This window comes from Ascaphus truei, chromosome 2 (genome assembly GCF_040206685.1).
Source record: "Ascaphus truei isolate aAscTru1 chromosome 2, aAscTru1.hap1, whole genome shotgun sequence".
NCBI lineage: Eukaryota > Metazoa > Chordata > Amphibia > Anura > Ascaphidae > Ascaphus > Ascaphus truei.
This window is the reverse complement of record NC_134484.1, coordinates 254,110,403-254,122,948: the sequence shown is the minus strand read 5'-3', so window position 1 is coordinate 254,122,948 and position 12,546 is coordinate 254,110,403. Positions and strand designations below refer to the sequence as shown.

Here is a 12,546-nt window from a genome sequence, read left to right as displayed (position 1 = left end):
AGGTCGGGCCAATGCCAACTCTCAATCCAGTGCTACGCCACAAAATGACACTGTGCTAACAGGGCAATCACTGGGGAACAACCATCTGTCAGGTTCTAGCCTGCAGTACCCATGCACATGCACCGGCACTGCTGCTGCTCTTGCTAGCTCTCTCAAAGAGCCTTCCAGACTCTGAAACCTGACACCTTTGCACCTGTTCCATGCCTGGAGCCAGGCATATATAAACCTCCATTTCCTGTTTCTCCTTTCTACTGTCTCCTCCAACACCTGCCAGGTGTTCCTGTATTATCTGCTGCTGCTGCTTTTGCTGCTGTCGCTGTTTGCTGTTGCCCTGTTCCTGAGTCCTAGTCCTGTTCCCGAGTCCCAGTCCTGTTCCTGCCTCCTGGTTGCCTACCTATGCTTGTGACCCCGATCACATCTACCTGCCGCCTGCTCCCTGCTGTTCCTGCCACTGGGATCCACTCCTGTAGTAGAGCTCTCCCTGACACTATCCCTCCCCTCCCGTCCACAGTTGTTCCCTAGCTGAAGGGTTTACTAACGAATACATGGCTTTACTTCACAAACTCCACGATTGTTAGTAGCTATGGTTACCACACACAGCGTTGTGTAAAAAGACCATTATGATCTCTCCCTAAAGCAGGGCTAACTCATTAACATCTGGTTTACTTTCTCCACAGGCAGGTTCAACCTTAGCCGCCATTACAGCTACACACAGCCTAATACATAGGCGTCAGTTTGGATGCAGTAGGACTGATTAGTGATTGCTATATTTTACATATATTCACTGACCAACCTACACAAATAGTCCCCTAAGAGCACTACCATTCTGCTATACATACAGGACTATATTCCAAGCTAACAGGTTGTATCCACACAGCCATACCGTTGGTCGCTGGTGTATATTCTATGCCAATAGGCTGAACTAGCACAGCCTTATTTAAAGGGACTACAGTTTCTGCTTAGCAGAAGGTTTTTCTCATAAATATCACCAAGAGCTCTATCAAAAGCTGACTGAGCGTAAGTCGCCACTAATTAGTTATTCGTTTTTGGTGACTTGCTTATAAGTGGTTTTATCCTGCCCCCTTTATTTGATAATTTTTTGCATTTTTAATAAACTTTCTTTTAACTTACCTCAGACTATAAAATGAAGGGTCACCCAGTTACTCCCCCATACATTCTCCATGCTAAGGTGTCTCTCTTTGCCAGCCCAAGTCCATATACGAATACTCTGCTTTTTTTCATACCAGATATTCTATAGCAGGTGTGCGCATAATTTCCCCCCTGCGTTCCCCCTGCTCGTGTTCCACTCCCTTGCCGAGGGGTTGTGACGTCATGTTGCCATGGCAACGAGACGTTATGTGACCCGTCGGCATCATTTGCCGCCGCGTTGCCATGGCCACAAGCCATGGTAAGGGTAGTTACAGAGGCCTTGCGTGGTCCCCCCATGAAAATCTTACACCCCGAGTTTGTGCACCCCTGGGCTAGAGAGTGCCTATTACTGGGTATTTTTCATATAACTCTGTAAAGCACTGCGTACATTGGTGGCGCTATATAAATAAACATATACGTACATAAGCACCAACTTCAAAAGAGATGTCAGAATGGCCTAACTTACCAAGTAAGCGATTCTGTGTTTGGCCCCAAAAACGTGCATGAATATATCCTTCAGGCCTGCCCGAAAGGCACACATTCTGCACCTGTATATACAACGGCTACCTGGATTGCAGGTTTGGTGGTATTCACATATGTACTCCAGCCCTAGGAGAAGGAAGACAAAAAAATTGCGCTCAATATCAAATTTAACAGGTCTGCGGACCCTATGTCTGCTGGTAGGTTGGACTTTCTGTGTCATGTGATCACTAGTGTAGGGATTATGTGCAAAGTACAGGCAAATTCTTGAGGAGACCCTGTGTGAGTCAGCCAAGACTGGGGAGGAAATGCACACTTCCGCAGCACAATGACCAGAAGAACAAGGCCAAAGCCCCACGGGAGAGGTTGAACAAGAACAGAATTAATGTTCTTGAGTGGCCCAGTCAAAGTTCTGACTTGAACCCAATATAATATTTATGGCGAGACTTGAAGATTGCAGTCCATTGACAATCCCCAACAAACTTATTAGAACTGGATCAATTTTTACGTGAAGGTGCAGAAATTTCACCATCCTGCTGTGCAAAACACTCATACCAGTAATTGCTGAAAAGGGTGCTTCTGTCAAGTACTGACTAAGGGGCTGAATACTTATAAACCAGTAAATGTCATTTTGTACATTTCCTTTGCTGACATTTAACCTCCTCATGGATTGCGCCTCAGTAGAGTGTTTATTGAAAATGTCCAATAACCCAGGGGTGTGCAAACGGGGGGCAGGACATTTTCTGGGGGGCCGCGGGCAGTTGCAGAGGTCCCCCGTTCTTCCCTAAGGCATTTAAATTAAATGCCGGGGGATCGCGTAAGGCCTCTGCAGCAATAAAACTTACAGGGATTCAGACGCTGTGACGAGTCTCCATGGCAACGCGGCATCAAATTACACCGCGAGGTCATGTCACGTGTCCTGCCGACGCAGGTCACGTGACCTGCCGTCACATGACCCCGAAGCGTCATTTGACGCAGCTGAAAGGTAGGAGGGGGGCGCGAGGTCCGGAGCAGGTCAGACAGGGGGGCGCAGCAGTAAAAGTTTGCACTCCCCTGCAATAACCAATAGTATCAAGTCCAAACAAGGAGTTACAAATGTCTCCTGGTGCCTCTGTTGCAGTGTCTTATAAGTGGGAACTACTTTGTCACGTCAATGAGAGAAACCTATATATTGGATGATAGAAGCACAGAAAACAAGGGCACCATAAAATATAAACACACAGAATCCCAACAAGCTCCAGAAAACCCAAAATATACCACAGAATATATATATGTATATAAGTGTCAAAAGGAGGGCTACTGGGCGTGGCCAAATGTATACAACAAAATACAGAAGTCCAAAGCTACATCCAATATGACAAAAATACACAGTGAAATACCTATAAATTCTCTTGAAAAGGGCTCATTTAGTTAAACCCTTTGGCCAAAGCATTATAAGCCTGCAAGCCACATCAAGGCATGACCAAATTTGCAGGTCCTAACACTACCTGATTAAAATTCTCATTTACCTCTATATTAGGAGGGAGAATTATTACATTGGATCTATCAAAACCCAGCACCTTGAAAAGGTCCTGCAAAATTGGAAGTGGGGAGGGGTGAACTTAAACCATGGAGGGGGGGGGAGTGGCCACTCTTCTCCAAACAGCTGAAAAAAGTTAATAAACACACAGAATGCCAGCACGCTCCAGAAACCCCAAAACATATATATATTATATATTATATTATATACCATAATACTGAGTTAAGTTATGGTGAGTAAAAAAAAGGGACAAAAACCCTCCACAGGAAAGCAAATATGCAAATACAACTGTATGCTCATCTGCATGTCTTAGGCAGGTCTGCAACCCCGCCTTTCCCCATTATCACCCAGCATACAGCACTTCCACTGCAGCAAGGGATTCTGGGAAATGACATGCAAATGAGCACACAGTGTCACTTTTTGCCTCAAAAAAAATCAGTATTATGGTATAGCCTATCCCATAGCCTCTTATGCATATCCAGTTAAAATCAACCCCACACTGATGAGACCCATCAAGGTCGAAACAGCTGTCTGTGGGTGGTTTTCTGGGTATGCACCTTAACCCTGGCTGTGCTCAAAGCTGTGACCATGCAGCAAGCCTAAGCCTATAGGGAACCATGTTAAAAATGGTTTTTGAGGCAAAAAGTGACACTGTGTGCTCATTTGCATGTCATTTCCCAGAATCCCTTGCTGCAGTGGAAGTGCTGTATGCTGGGTGATAATGGGGAAAGGCGGGGTTGCAGACCTGCCTAAGACATACAGATGAGCATACAGTTGTATTTGCATATATATATCTATATATATATATATAGATATATATATGTAAACACAGAAAAAGAAAACCTCTAAAGGAGCACTCAGACAAATATTTGCAAAAATAGAAAAGGTACTTTAATTAAATCAAAAAAATAACAGACATACAAACAACTAACTGAAGAGCCTGCCTGACTAAGAATAAGGAAAATAAGTGGACAAAAAACAAAGAAATATACTAAGACACAATATAATAGACCCAAAAATATGTAAGATGATATCCTTTAAATTTTAGCTCACTGAGGGAACAGAGATTCCCGCAATGAAGCAAAACAGACCGGCCGGTCACCGTGTGTATAATAAGCTTAAAGACATCATAGGTCTACAAAGATAAACATGCAAAGATACACAGAAAAAAAACATAAGTGCTGTACTAATGGCAGTATGAATGTTAATAGCAAAATATAAGCCTATTGCCACTCAGGTGATACTATAGCAAGGGAGACATATAAATGAGTTCATTTAGTGACCCAAATACATAAATGAAAGCAAATGGGAAAAAGGGAAATGGGATAAAAAATGATACTCAGCTCCTTGGTATAATGATTCTGCAATCATGAGTCAGCACAGCACAGTCCACTAATAAAGTCCATAAGTGTAGGACATAATAACAGTCCAAACTAAATCATAGGCAGGCAGGGTCAGCAGCAGCAAAAATGAAAATTAGCCCACTAACGCGTTTCGCCCGCTAAGGCTTCCTCACGAGTGGGGAATAATACCTTTATTATTATTACACAGTCTGGGTGGTTTAAATTTTTAATTTCATCATATTTGTATACAATTTGTGCATCTATACGACCTCATAGCCCCCATGTGTTCCTCCTCTCTCTATGGCAGCAATACTAGATTTGAGTAATCTGTATTTATCTGACATCTATTTGTGCAATGGATCTTTTCTGCAGTAATCCCTGATGTTCATATTTGCTAATTTGTGCTTTCCCCTATCTACTTTCTGACTTAATTCTTTTAGTCAGGTAAACTCTCATGGAGTGAAAACCTCCACAGAAGATGGTTCATTTTCCTGGCGGTGCTGAGCTGTTCGTTCTACTATCTTGTCTGGGATAGTGATGTATTCATGTGATGTGGACACCGCAAGCTCCATGGTGATAATCGGGCGAATACAGATTAAGCGTGGCTCTGTTTACATTCTGTAATGGAAACCTCCCCTGAATGACTTGACAGGAGGCGGATACTTTGTTGCAATTACGTGCCTCACCACGCTGACACGCTACAACCTCTAATAGCTCATTACATATTCACTGCTACTGCCGATCAACTCGCAAGACTTCAATCATAATGAAATGTGTGGGCTTCTTTGATTGGAGCAATGCTCGATAATGAACCAATAGGAATTGTACTCACGTTTTATGCCGGTTAGACCATCCTACTATTATGCAGTGATAATTATGAATCAGCTGCTTATGCCCTCTGCTCGCAACCTCATTGGACTACGCTAATTGATTTTGTGTATTAAGCCCCTAGAAGAAGCAAAGGGTGCGAAACGCCGCGTCGGGCTTGTCTTTGTGTGTACTACCCTTGGATCCCCCGCATCGGCTGTGACAATATTACAGATCTTTTGCCTTTCATACCATCTTAGGACTTTACAACAAGGACATTATTTCATGACGATCTGCAAGTATATACTATGATTTTTTCATTTCATTAGTGGTGATCTCATGTTATTCATTTGTTTCCTTGGTCACCTAGGTGGTGCTGTTTTGGCAATTATCATTATAAGCAGTCAACAGTTCACAGCATACAGCTGATTGAATAATACATTTTTGACCGGCCGGTCTTTACATATCTCAGGAGTTTACTATTTTTTCCCCGAGTAGCAATATTCTGTTCTCATTATATATTTATTTAGGACTACAGTATTGCTTTGACATCTTGTATTTCTTACAGCTGTATGGAAACCTTTGGGGATTGTTTTAACTTTGTATCTTTTTAGTGTTTTCCATGTCCATGAATAAACATTTTTTCATCTCAACTTTGCTTTAGTGCTTTTAGTGAGACACTTTTTCTCTTTTCATCTTTACACACGCACGCACGCACGCACACACACATATATATACATATACACACAGTTGTGTGAAAAAGAAAGTACACCCTCTTTCAAATTCCATGGTTTTACATATCAGGACATAATCATCTGTTCCTTAGCAGGTCTTAAAATTAGGAAAATACAACCTCAGATGAGCAACAACACATGACATATTACACCGTGTCATGATTTAACAAAAATAAAGTCAAAATCGAGAAGCCATGTGTGAAAACCAAGAACACAAGAATTTACCCGCAAAGTGTTTTTCTAGTTCCGGGGAGGAGTAGTAGTCTTTCCCTTGGGTCCAATCCCCCACATGTCTTAGTATGCAGGCTAGGTTATAGTCTCGTATATTTGGTATGTTAATTCCTTCCCTTTCTTTGACCATCTGTAGTTTTATTAGCGATATTCTTGTTTTTTCCCTTGCCAAAGGAATGTGCTCATCCCCTTATTTAGTTCATTAAAATCGCTGTGTTTGATTAGCAGTGGGAGTGTTTGGAGGGGATATAGTCGTTTTGCGAATGATATCATTTTTATGACACATGCCCAGCCAAAAAATGACAGTGGAAATGTCATCCAGGATCTCATCTCTTCCAGGATTTTATTTATTTTTTTAACTATTGGCTTGATGTTATTTTCATATAGTTTAGTGAGATCTGCTTCTAGGTATATTCCTAAATATTTAATCGGGGCCTTTGTTACTTTTAATCGGTAGCCTGTTGTTTTTTGTGGCTCTGTCTGGCTTGTTTATGTACATGAGCTCAGTTTTTGATACATTTATTTTAAATCCAGCAAATGACCCAAACCTTGTGATAGTCTCAATAATTTTCTCTAATGATCTATTGGGGTTAGATAGGAATAGAAGAATATTGTCCGCGAACATTGCTATTTTTAAATTGTTTTCTCCCATCATTATTCCCTCGAATTCTGATAGCTGTCACAGAAAGTGGGCTAGAGTCTCTATAATAGGATAAAAGAGTAAGGGGGACAGCGGACATCCTTGCCTTGTGCCTGTATGTAGTGCGAAGGATTCAGCTAGACATCCAGCCGTGATAGTTCTAGCCTTAGGTTTGTTATATAGGGTCCTTATTACTTCGTTAAACTTCCCTTTAAATCCAATTTTTTGCAAAGTATATATTACATGATCCCAATGTATGTTATCAAATGCTTTCTCTGCATCAATGGCCATCAGGGCTGAGTGTTTTAACTTATTTATTTGTGCCCATTTTATTCCAGAGATGACCTTTCTTTTAATCGTCACCGCGGATCTGCCTTTGATGAATCCTGATTGGTCTAAATCAGGCCTGCACAACATGCGGACCGCCTGCACTCACGGTGCGGCCCGCCTGCACTCACGGTGCGGCCCGCGGCGGCTTTCCGCTCTCCCCCTCCCTCCCAAGTCCGCTCTCCGGTTCCCCCACGAGACCCCACTCCCCCCTCCCCGACGAGCCCGCTCTCCCCCTCCCCGACGAGCCCGCTCTCCCCCCTCCCCGACGAGCCCGCTCTCCCCCCTCCCCGACGAGCCCGCTCAAAGGACTGCAGGGCAGCAGCGTGCTCTAGCATTGAGGCACTTCTGTGCCTGCTGCCTGCTAGAGCGCGCGCGAGTGCAGTCCTGCCTTCTCTGCCGCCTCCTCTGCAGCAAACCGAGGTAGAGGAGGGGGGTGTTATTGGAGTTGCAGGGGGGGTGTGACTGGAGGTGTAGGGGGGGTAACTGGAGGTGCAGGGGGGGGTGACTGGAGGTTGCAGGGGGGGGGGGGTGACTGGAGGTTGCAGGGTGGGTGACTGGAGGTGCAGGGGAGGTGACTGGAGGTGCAGGGGGGGTGACTGGAGGTGCAGGGGTGGTGATTGGAGGTGCAGGGGTGGTGATTGGAGGTGCAGGGGAGGTGATTGGAGGTGCAGGGGAGGTGATTGGAGGTGCAGGGGAGGGTGATTGGAGGTTCAGGGGGGGTGATTGGAGGTGCAGGGGGGGTGATTGGAGGTGCAGGGGGGTCATTGAAGGTGCAGGGGGTTATTGGAGGTGCTGGGGAGAGAGATGTGTGATGCAAGGGGGGGAGATGTGAGGTGCAGGGGGGGGGGGGAATGATGTGAGGAGCGGGGGGGGGAGAATGATGTGAGGTGCAGGGGGGGTTGGATGTGTGCAGTGTGCAGGGGGGTGTTGTGTGTTTGATGTGGAGGGGGAGTATTATGTGTGTGGGTGAGGGGGAGAGATGGGGGTATGAGAGATAGATGGGGAGTATCGCAAAGGTTGATAGTGAGGGGTTCTGGGGGAGATATGAGGATGATGGTGATGATGGTGATGATGATGATGATGATGATGAAGGTTGCTGGGGGAGATATCAGGATGATGATGAGGGGTGCTGGGGGAGATATATGAGGATGATGATGATGATGAGAGGTGCTGGAGGAGAGATGATGATGATGATGATGATGATTTTACCCGTGCAACCCAAATCTTTTTTCTTGGAGAAGTTCGGCCCTTCTCACTTTACGAGTTGTGCAGGCCTGGTCTACATGTATAATTACGGGTAGTATCTGGGCCAATATGTCTGCCATTATTTTGGTAAAGAATGTAATGTCCCGATTGATCAGGGAAATTGGTCTGTATGACTCAAGTAATGGGTTCTTCGAGTTTATGAATTATTTTTATATGGGATATTTCGCTAGAGGGACACTTATCTCTTCTCTAAGTATTTTGAAGGATTTCCCCGAGAGACCGTCAGGGCTTGGGGCTTTGAACTTTTTCAGATTCCTGATTGCTCCAGTGACTTCCTCTGGTGCAATTGGAGAATTGATCAACTCCAATTGCTCTCCACTAATTAATGGTAGTTTTATTTTTTTGAAGAATTTTTCTCTTTCCTCTATATTGATATTTCCCTTGCTAGTTTTTCGTAGTATTCCTTTAAATATGTTGTTAATTTGCTCTGGTATAATTGGGGTTTGGCCTGTTGTGTTTGTCATTTTGGTGATGGGTTGTATATTGTTGAAGCCTCTCACGAGGTTTCCCAATAGCCTACCCATTGTATTCCCATATTTAAAAAAAGATAGTTCCCTGGCTGTTCTTTTTTTTTATTATTCTTGTTTGTCTAGCCAGATTTCGCACTCTGCTTGTTTTCTGGGAGTAATTCTCCCTGTTTTCTTGTGTGTCCTTATTTTTTAGAGTTTTATATGCTTTGCTTAATTCTGTGCTAGCATGGTTGAACCCCCTGTTGCTTCCTTTTTATAATTATTGACAAATGAAATGATGTGACCTCTCTTTACTGCCTTGGAGGCCTCCCACAACAGCACCGGGTTGTCTTTATGTGTTTCATTATTGGTTTAGTATAACTTCCAGCTTTTGAGTAGGAATTCCTTAAAATTGTTATTTTGGGCAAGGTAGTTGGGAAACCTCCAGATATTTGGGCCTTTCACAGATATACCCAAGTCAATCTCAATTAGCACCGGGGCATGGTCTGATAGAATAATCTCACTAATTTCCATTTTAGAAATTTTGCTTAGCATCCCTTCACCCACTAGGAATGCATCTATTCTAGAAAAGGTGGAGTGCACCCCCCGAGTAGAAGGAGTATTCCCTCTCTATTGGGTTATAGGTTCTCCAAGCGTCTACCATGTTTAATGCATCTTTTATAAATGTCATGTTTTTTTGTTTGGATATTTACTAATGGGGTCATTCCTCTGCTTCCGGAACTATCTAAATATGTATCTTGTATTGCATCCCAGTCTCCTCCCATCACTGTGTTTATGCAACTATAGTTTAGTAATCTTTGGGTTAGGTCTTTAAAGTATTGAGGCTCGTGATCGTTAGTACCATATATATTTCCTAATATATATTCTTTCCCCATACTTCTGATTTTAGCAAATCAATAGTCTTCCTTTTGTGTCCGTTTCTGCGGCTATTTCTATTGGGATGTTTTTCTTAATTAGTGTGGCTACTCCCGCTTTCTTATGTGTAGCTGGAGGAGGGGGAGAGGAGCGAGAAAAAAAAAGCGGTAAAAAAAAAAAAGCGGGGGAAAAAAAAAGCGGGGAAAAAAAAAAGCGGGGGAAAAAAAAAAAAAAAGGAAGGCAGGGGAACTGCAACAGTTTTGACAGACAAAGTTTGCATCCTACACCCTTCATGTGCCCCCCCCCCTCAATCCCCCCACGGGCTGCCGGTTGGTGTGCCAAGCAGGGACAGGAGCAGAGCAAAAACCCCCGGTAGGAGAAGGTGAGAGGGACGTTGGTGCTTGCAGTGGGGCCTTGCTCTTTTGGGGTTGATTTTTTTTGCTGGCCGGGTAACTTGGAGTTGGAGTTCTCGAGCCCTCTTCTCTGGCTTATTTTCTGCGATCATCCTGGGGGTGGGAGACATCAGCGCCGTCATCTCTATGTACCTAATTCCTTTGTGTTTTTGCTCTTTCGGTAGCAATTCCCACATATTCCTCTGCTTTTTCATGGGATGTGAAGAACTTGCTGCCAGAGTCAGTAAAAATCTTCAGGGTAGAAGTGTATGTTAGGGCAAATTTTCTTTTTTGGTTATGCAGCGCTGTGCATACTTGGCCGAACTGTCTCCTGTTTTGAGATATTATGACAGAGAAGTCTTGGAATATTAATATTTTCTTCCCTTCATACATACTGTAGTTGTTCGGTTCTTTGAAAGCCCTTATAATATTGTTTTTAATCGTTGAAATCCAGGAAGCGGGCTAAAATGGGTCTTGGCTTAGAATTCTAATGTTCATGAGTTGCTCTATTCTGTGGGCTCTCTCAACTTTGATTAGTTCGCCTTTTCTTATTATTCCCAGTTTTTCCGGCAGCCATTTTTGGCAAAAGTTTAGCAGGTCGTTTTGTTTAAGGGACTCTGGGACGCCAATAATTCGGACGTTATTACTCCTGGAACGATTCTCTAGGTCATCCATTTTTTCTTCCAAGGCATTGTGTTTTTTTTTATTTTTATTTTTGTAAGTCTGTTATTTTTTCCTGTATTGAGCTCAAAGCATCTTCCACCTCATTTACTCTGATTTCTGTTTCTTCAACTTTGGATGCATGCGAGGCGCGTTCCCCCCTTAACTCATTAATAGCCTGCTGTATTTTCTCAGAGCTTACTGTAGGTTTAGTTTGGGCAATAATTTTTTAGCCACTGCCTTGGCTATGGTATCATAATCCAAGCTTTGCTATGCATGGGGAAGGTTGCTAGTTTCAGAGCCCTCTTCTCTCAGATTTGTTCCCTCTCCCTCATGGCCATCGGCCATTTTGTGAGGATCTTTTCTCTTGTCTGATTTCTCCAATCTCTGATTTTTTGGGGCCTTAGCTCTGTTTTTTGAAAGATATTTCTCCAGAAGCTGGAGGTCAGAAGTATCCCCTCCGAGGTGCTTGTCTTTTTAGGTAATTTTTACAGTTTTTTTGCTGATATTTCGAATTTCCCTTGGGAGCAGGCAGGAGCTTCACTTAAAGCTGCAGTTCTTGTTGGCGAGTTTTTGTTTTATTAAGTGTTTTTTTCAATTTCAATATCTGCATCCATGCAATCCTAACTTACCTAGTGAATAGCAAAGCTGCCGATCAATCCTTCGCCTGTGATTGATCGGCGAAAATTGATTGATACAGGGCGATGTAATGCTCTCTGTTTCCTCCGTTTCCTGTAATTTTCCTCATTCATTGGAACGCATATGCATATGAATATTCATATGCGTACCAATGAACCGTGCACGCTCCCGATCCCTGATCCGCAGCAGGAGAAGCAGCCACTCACTTCTCATCTCCTGCTGTAAGTTGTGTGTCTGTCTCGCTCTCTGTGGGTGTGTCTGTCTGTTTCTGTTTAAAAAAAGGGCGGGGGGAACGCAACTCATGGTGGCTGCTCGCGGTTCGGCCCCCTCTGGCACCAGGTCTGGCTGCCCTGGGCGGTAGGTGCGCCCGCCTGGGGTGTGTGTCACCAGGCTTGTGGTGTAGAGGTAATGTATTGGTACCAGTATATGGAAGGTCCTGAGCTCGATCCCTGCATGTGTAAAATGTTTTGTCCATTGTCAATAAAGCATTGAATGTTTAAAAAAAAAAAAAAAAAAAATGATCCCGCACACGAGAGCCGACAGCTGCGGGGGACTGAGAGGAGGGGAGAGAGCAGAGAGCCCACAGCGCAGGAGAGAGAGGAGAGCACGTGGCTGAGGAGAGATCTAGATGCCGGTTAAAGGTGAAATTTTAACGCGATCCCGGTTATAACACTGACCTGATTCTGTGGACCACAAGGACCGCGTTATAACGGGGGTTCAGCTGTATTTAACATTTAATACACATGTGCAATTGAATAAACACTGGCATAAGGTTTTATTCAGCTATCTGAGCTACTCTGCAGCTTTGATCTTATTCTTCTGCACTGAAAGTTCTGTGGGGAAGATCATGTGACCAGACAGTCATTAGTTACATTGTGCTCATGCATGGCTAGATAGAGGGAGGGCAGGACTCAGAAAGGGGTGTGCCAGGGCCTATTATATGCAAGGAAGAGGTTGAGCTTTTGTAAAGGGTTGCTTTAGGAACAAAAATGCTCATTAGATTAGAATATATTAAAAATTGTCTTTCAAAG

General features: G+C 43.8%; 1 protein-coding gene across 3 annotated transcripts in view; it reads right to left on the bottom strand.

Annotated features, from left to right (window-relative positions):
* LOC142487225 (uncharacterized) overlaps window positions 1–12,546 on the bottom strand; it is a 104,576-nt gene that overhangs the window by 57,849 nt on the left and 34,181 nt on the right. For 2 of the 3 annotated variants that reach the window (XM_075586116.1, XM_075586115.1), the window contains exon 1: window positions 1,616–1,704. Coding sequence is in view for 1 of the 3 variants with exons in the window: in XM_075586113.1 (XP_075442228.1) it covers window positions 1,616–1,758 (143 nt within the window). In the remaining 2 variants the exon portion in view is untranslated. Of the gene's footprint in view, window positions 1–1,615; window positions 1,759–12,546 lie in introns of those variants that run through there. The other variant, XM_075586113.1, reaches the window with a different exon arrangement.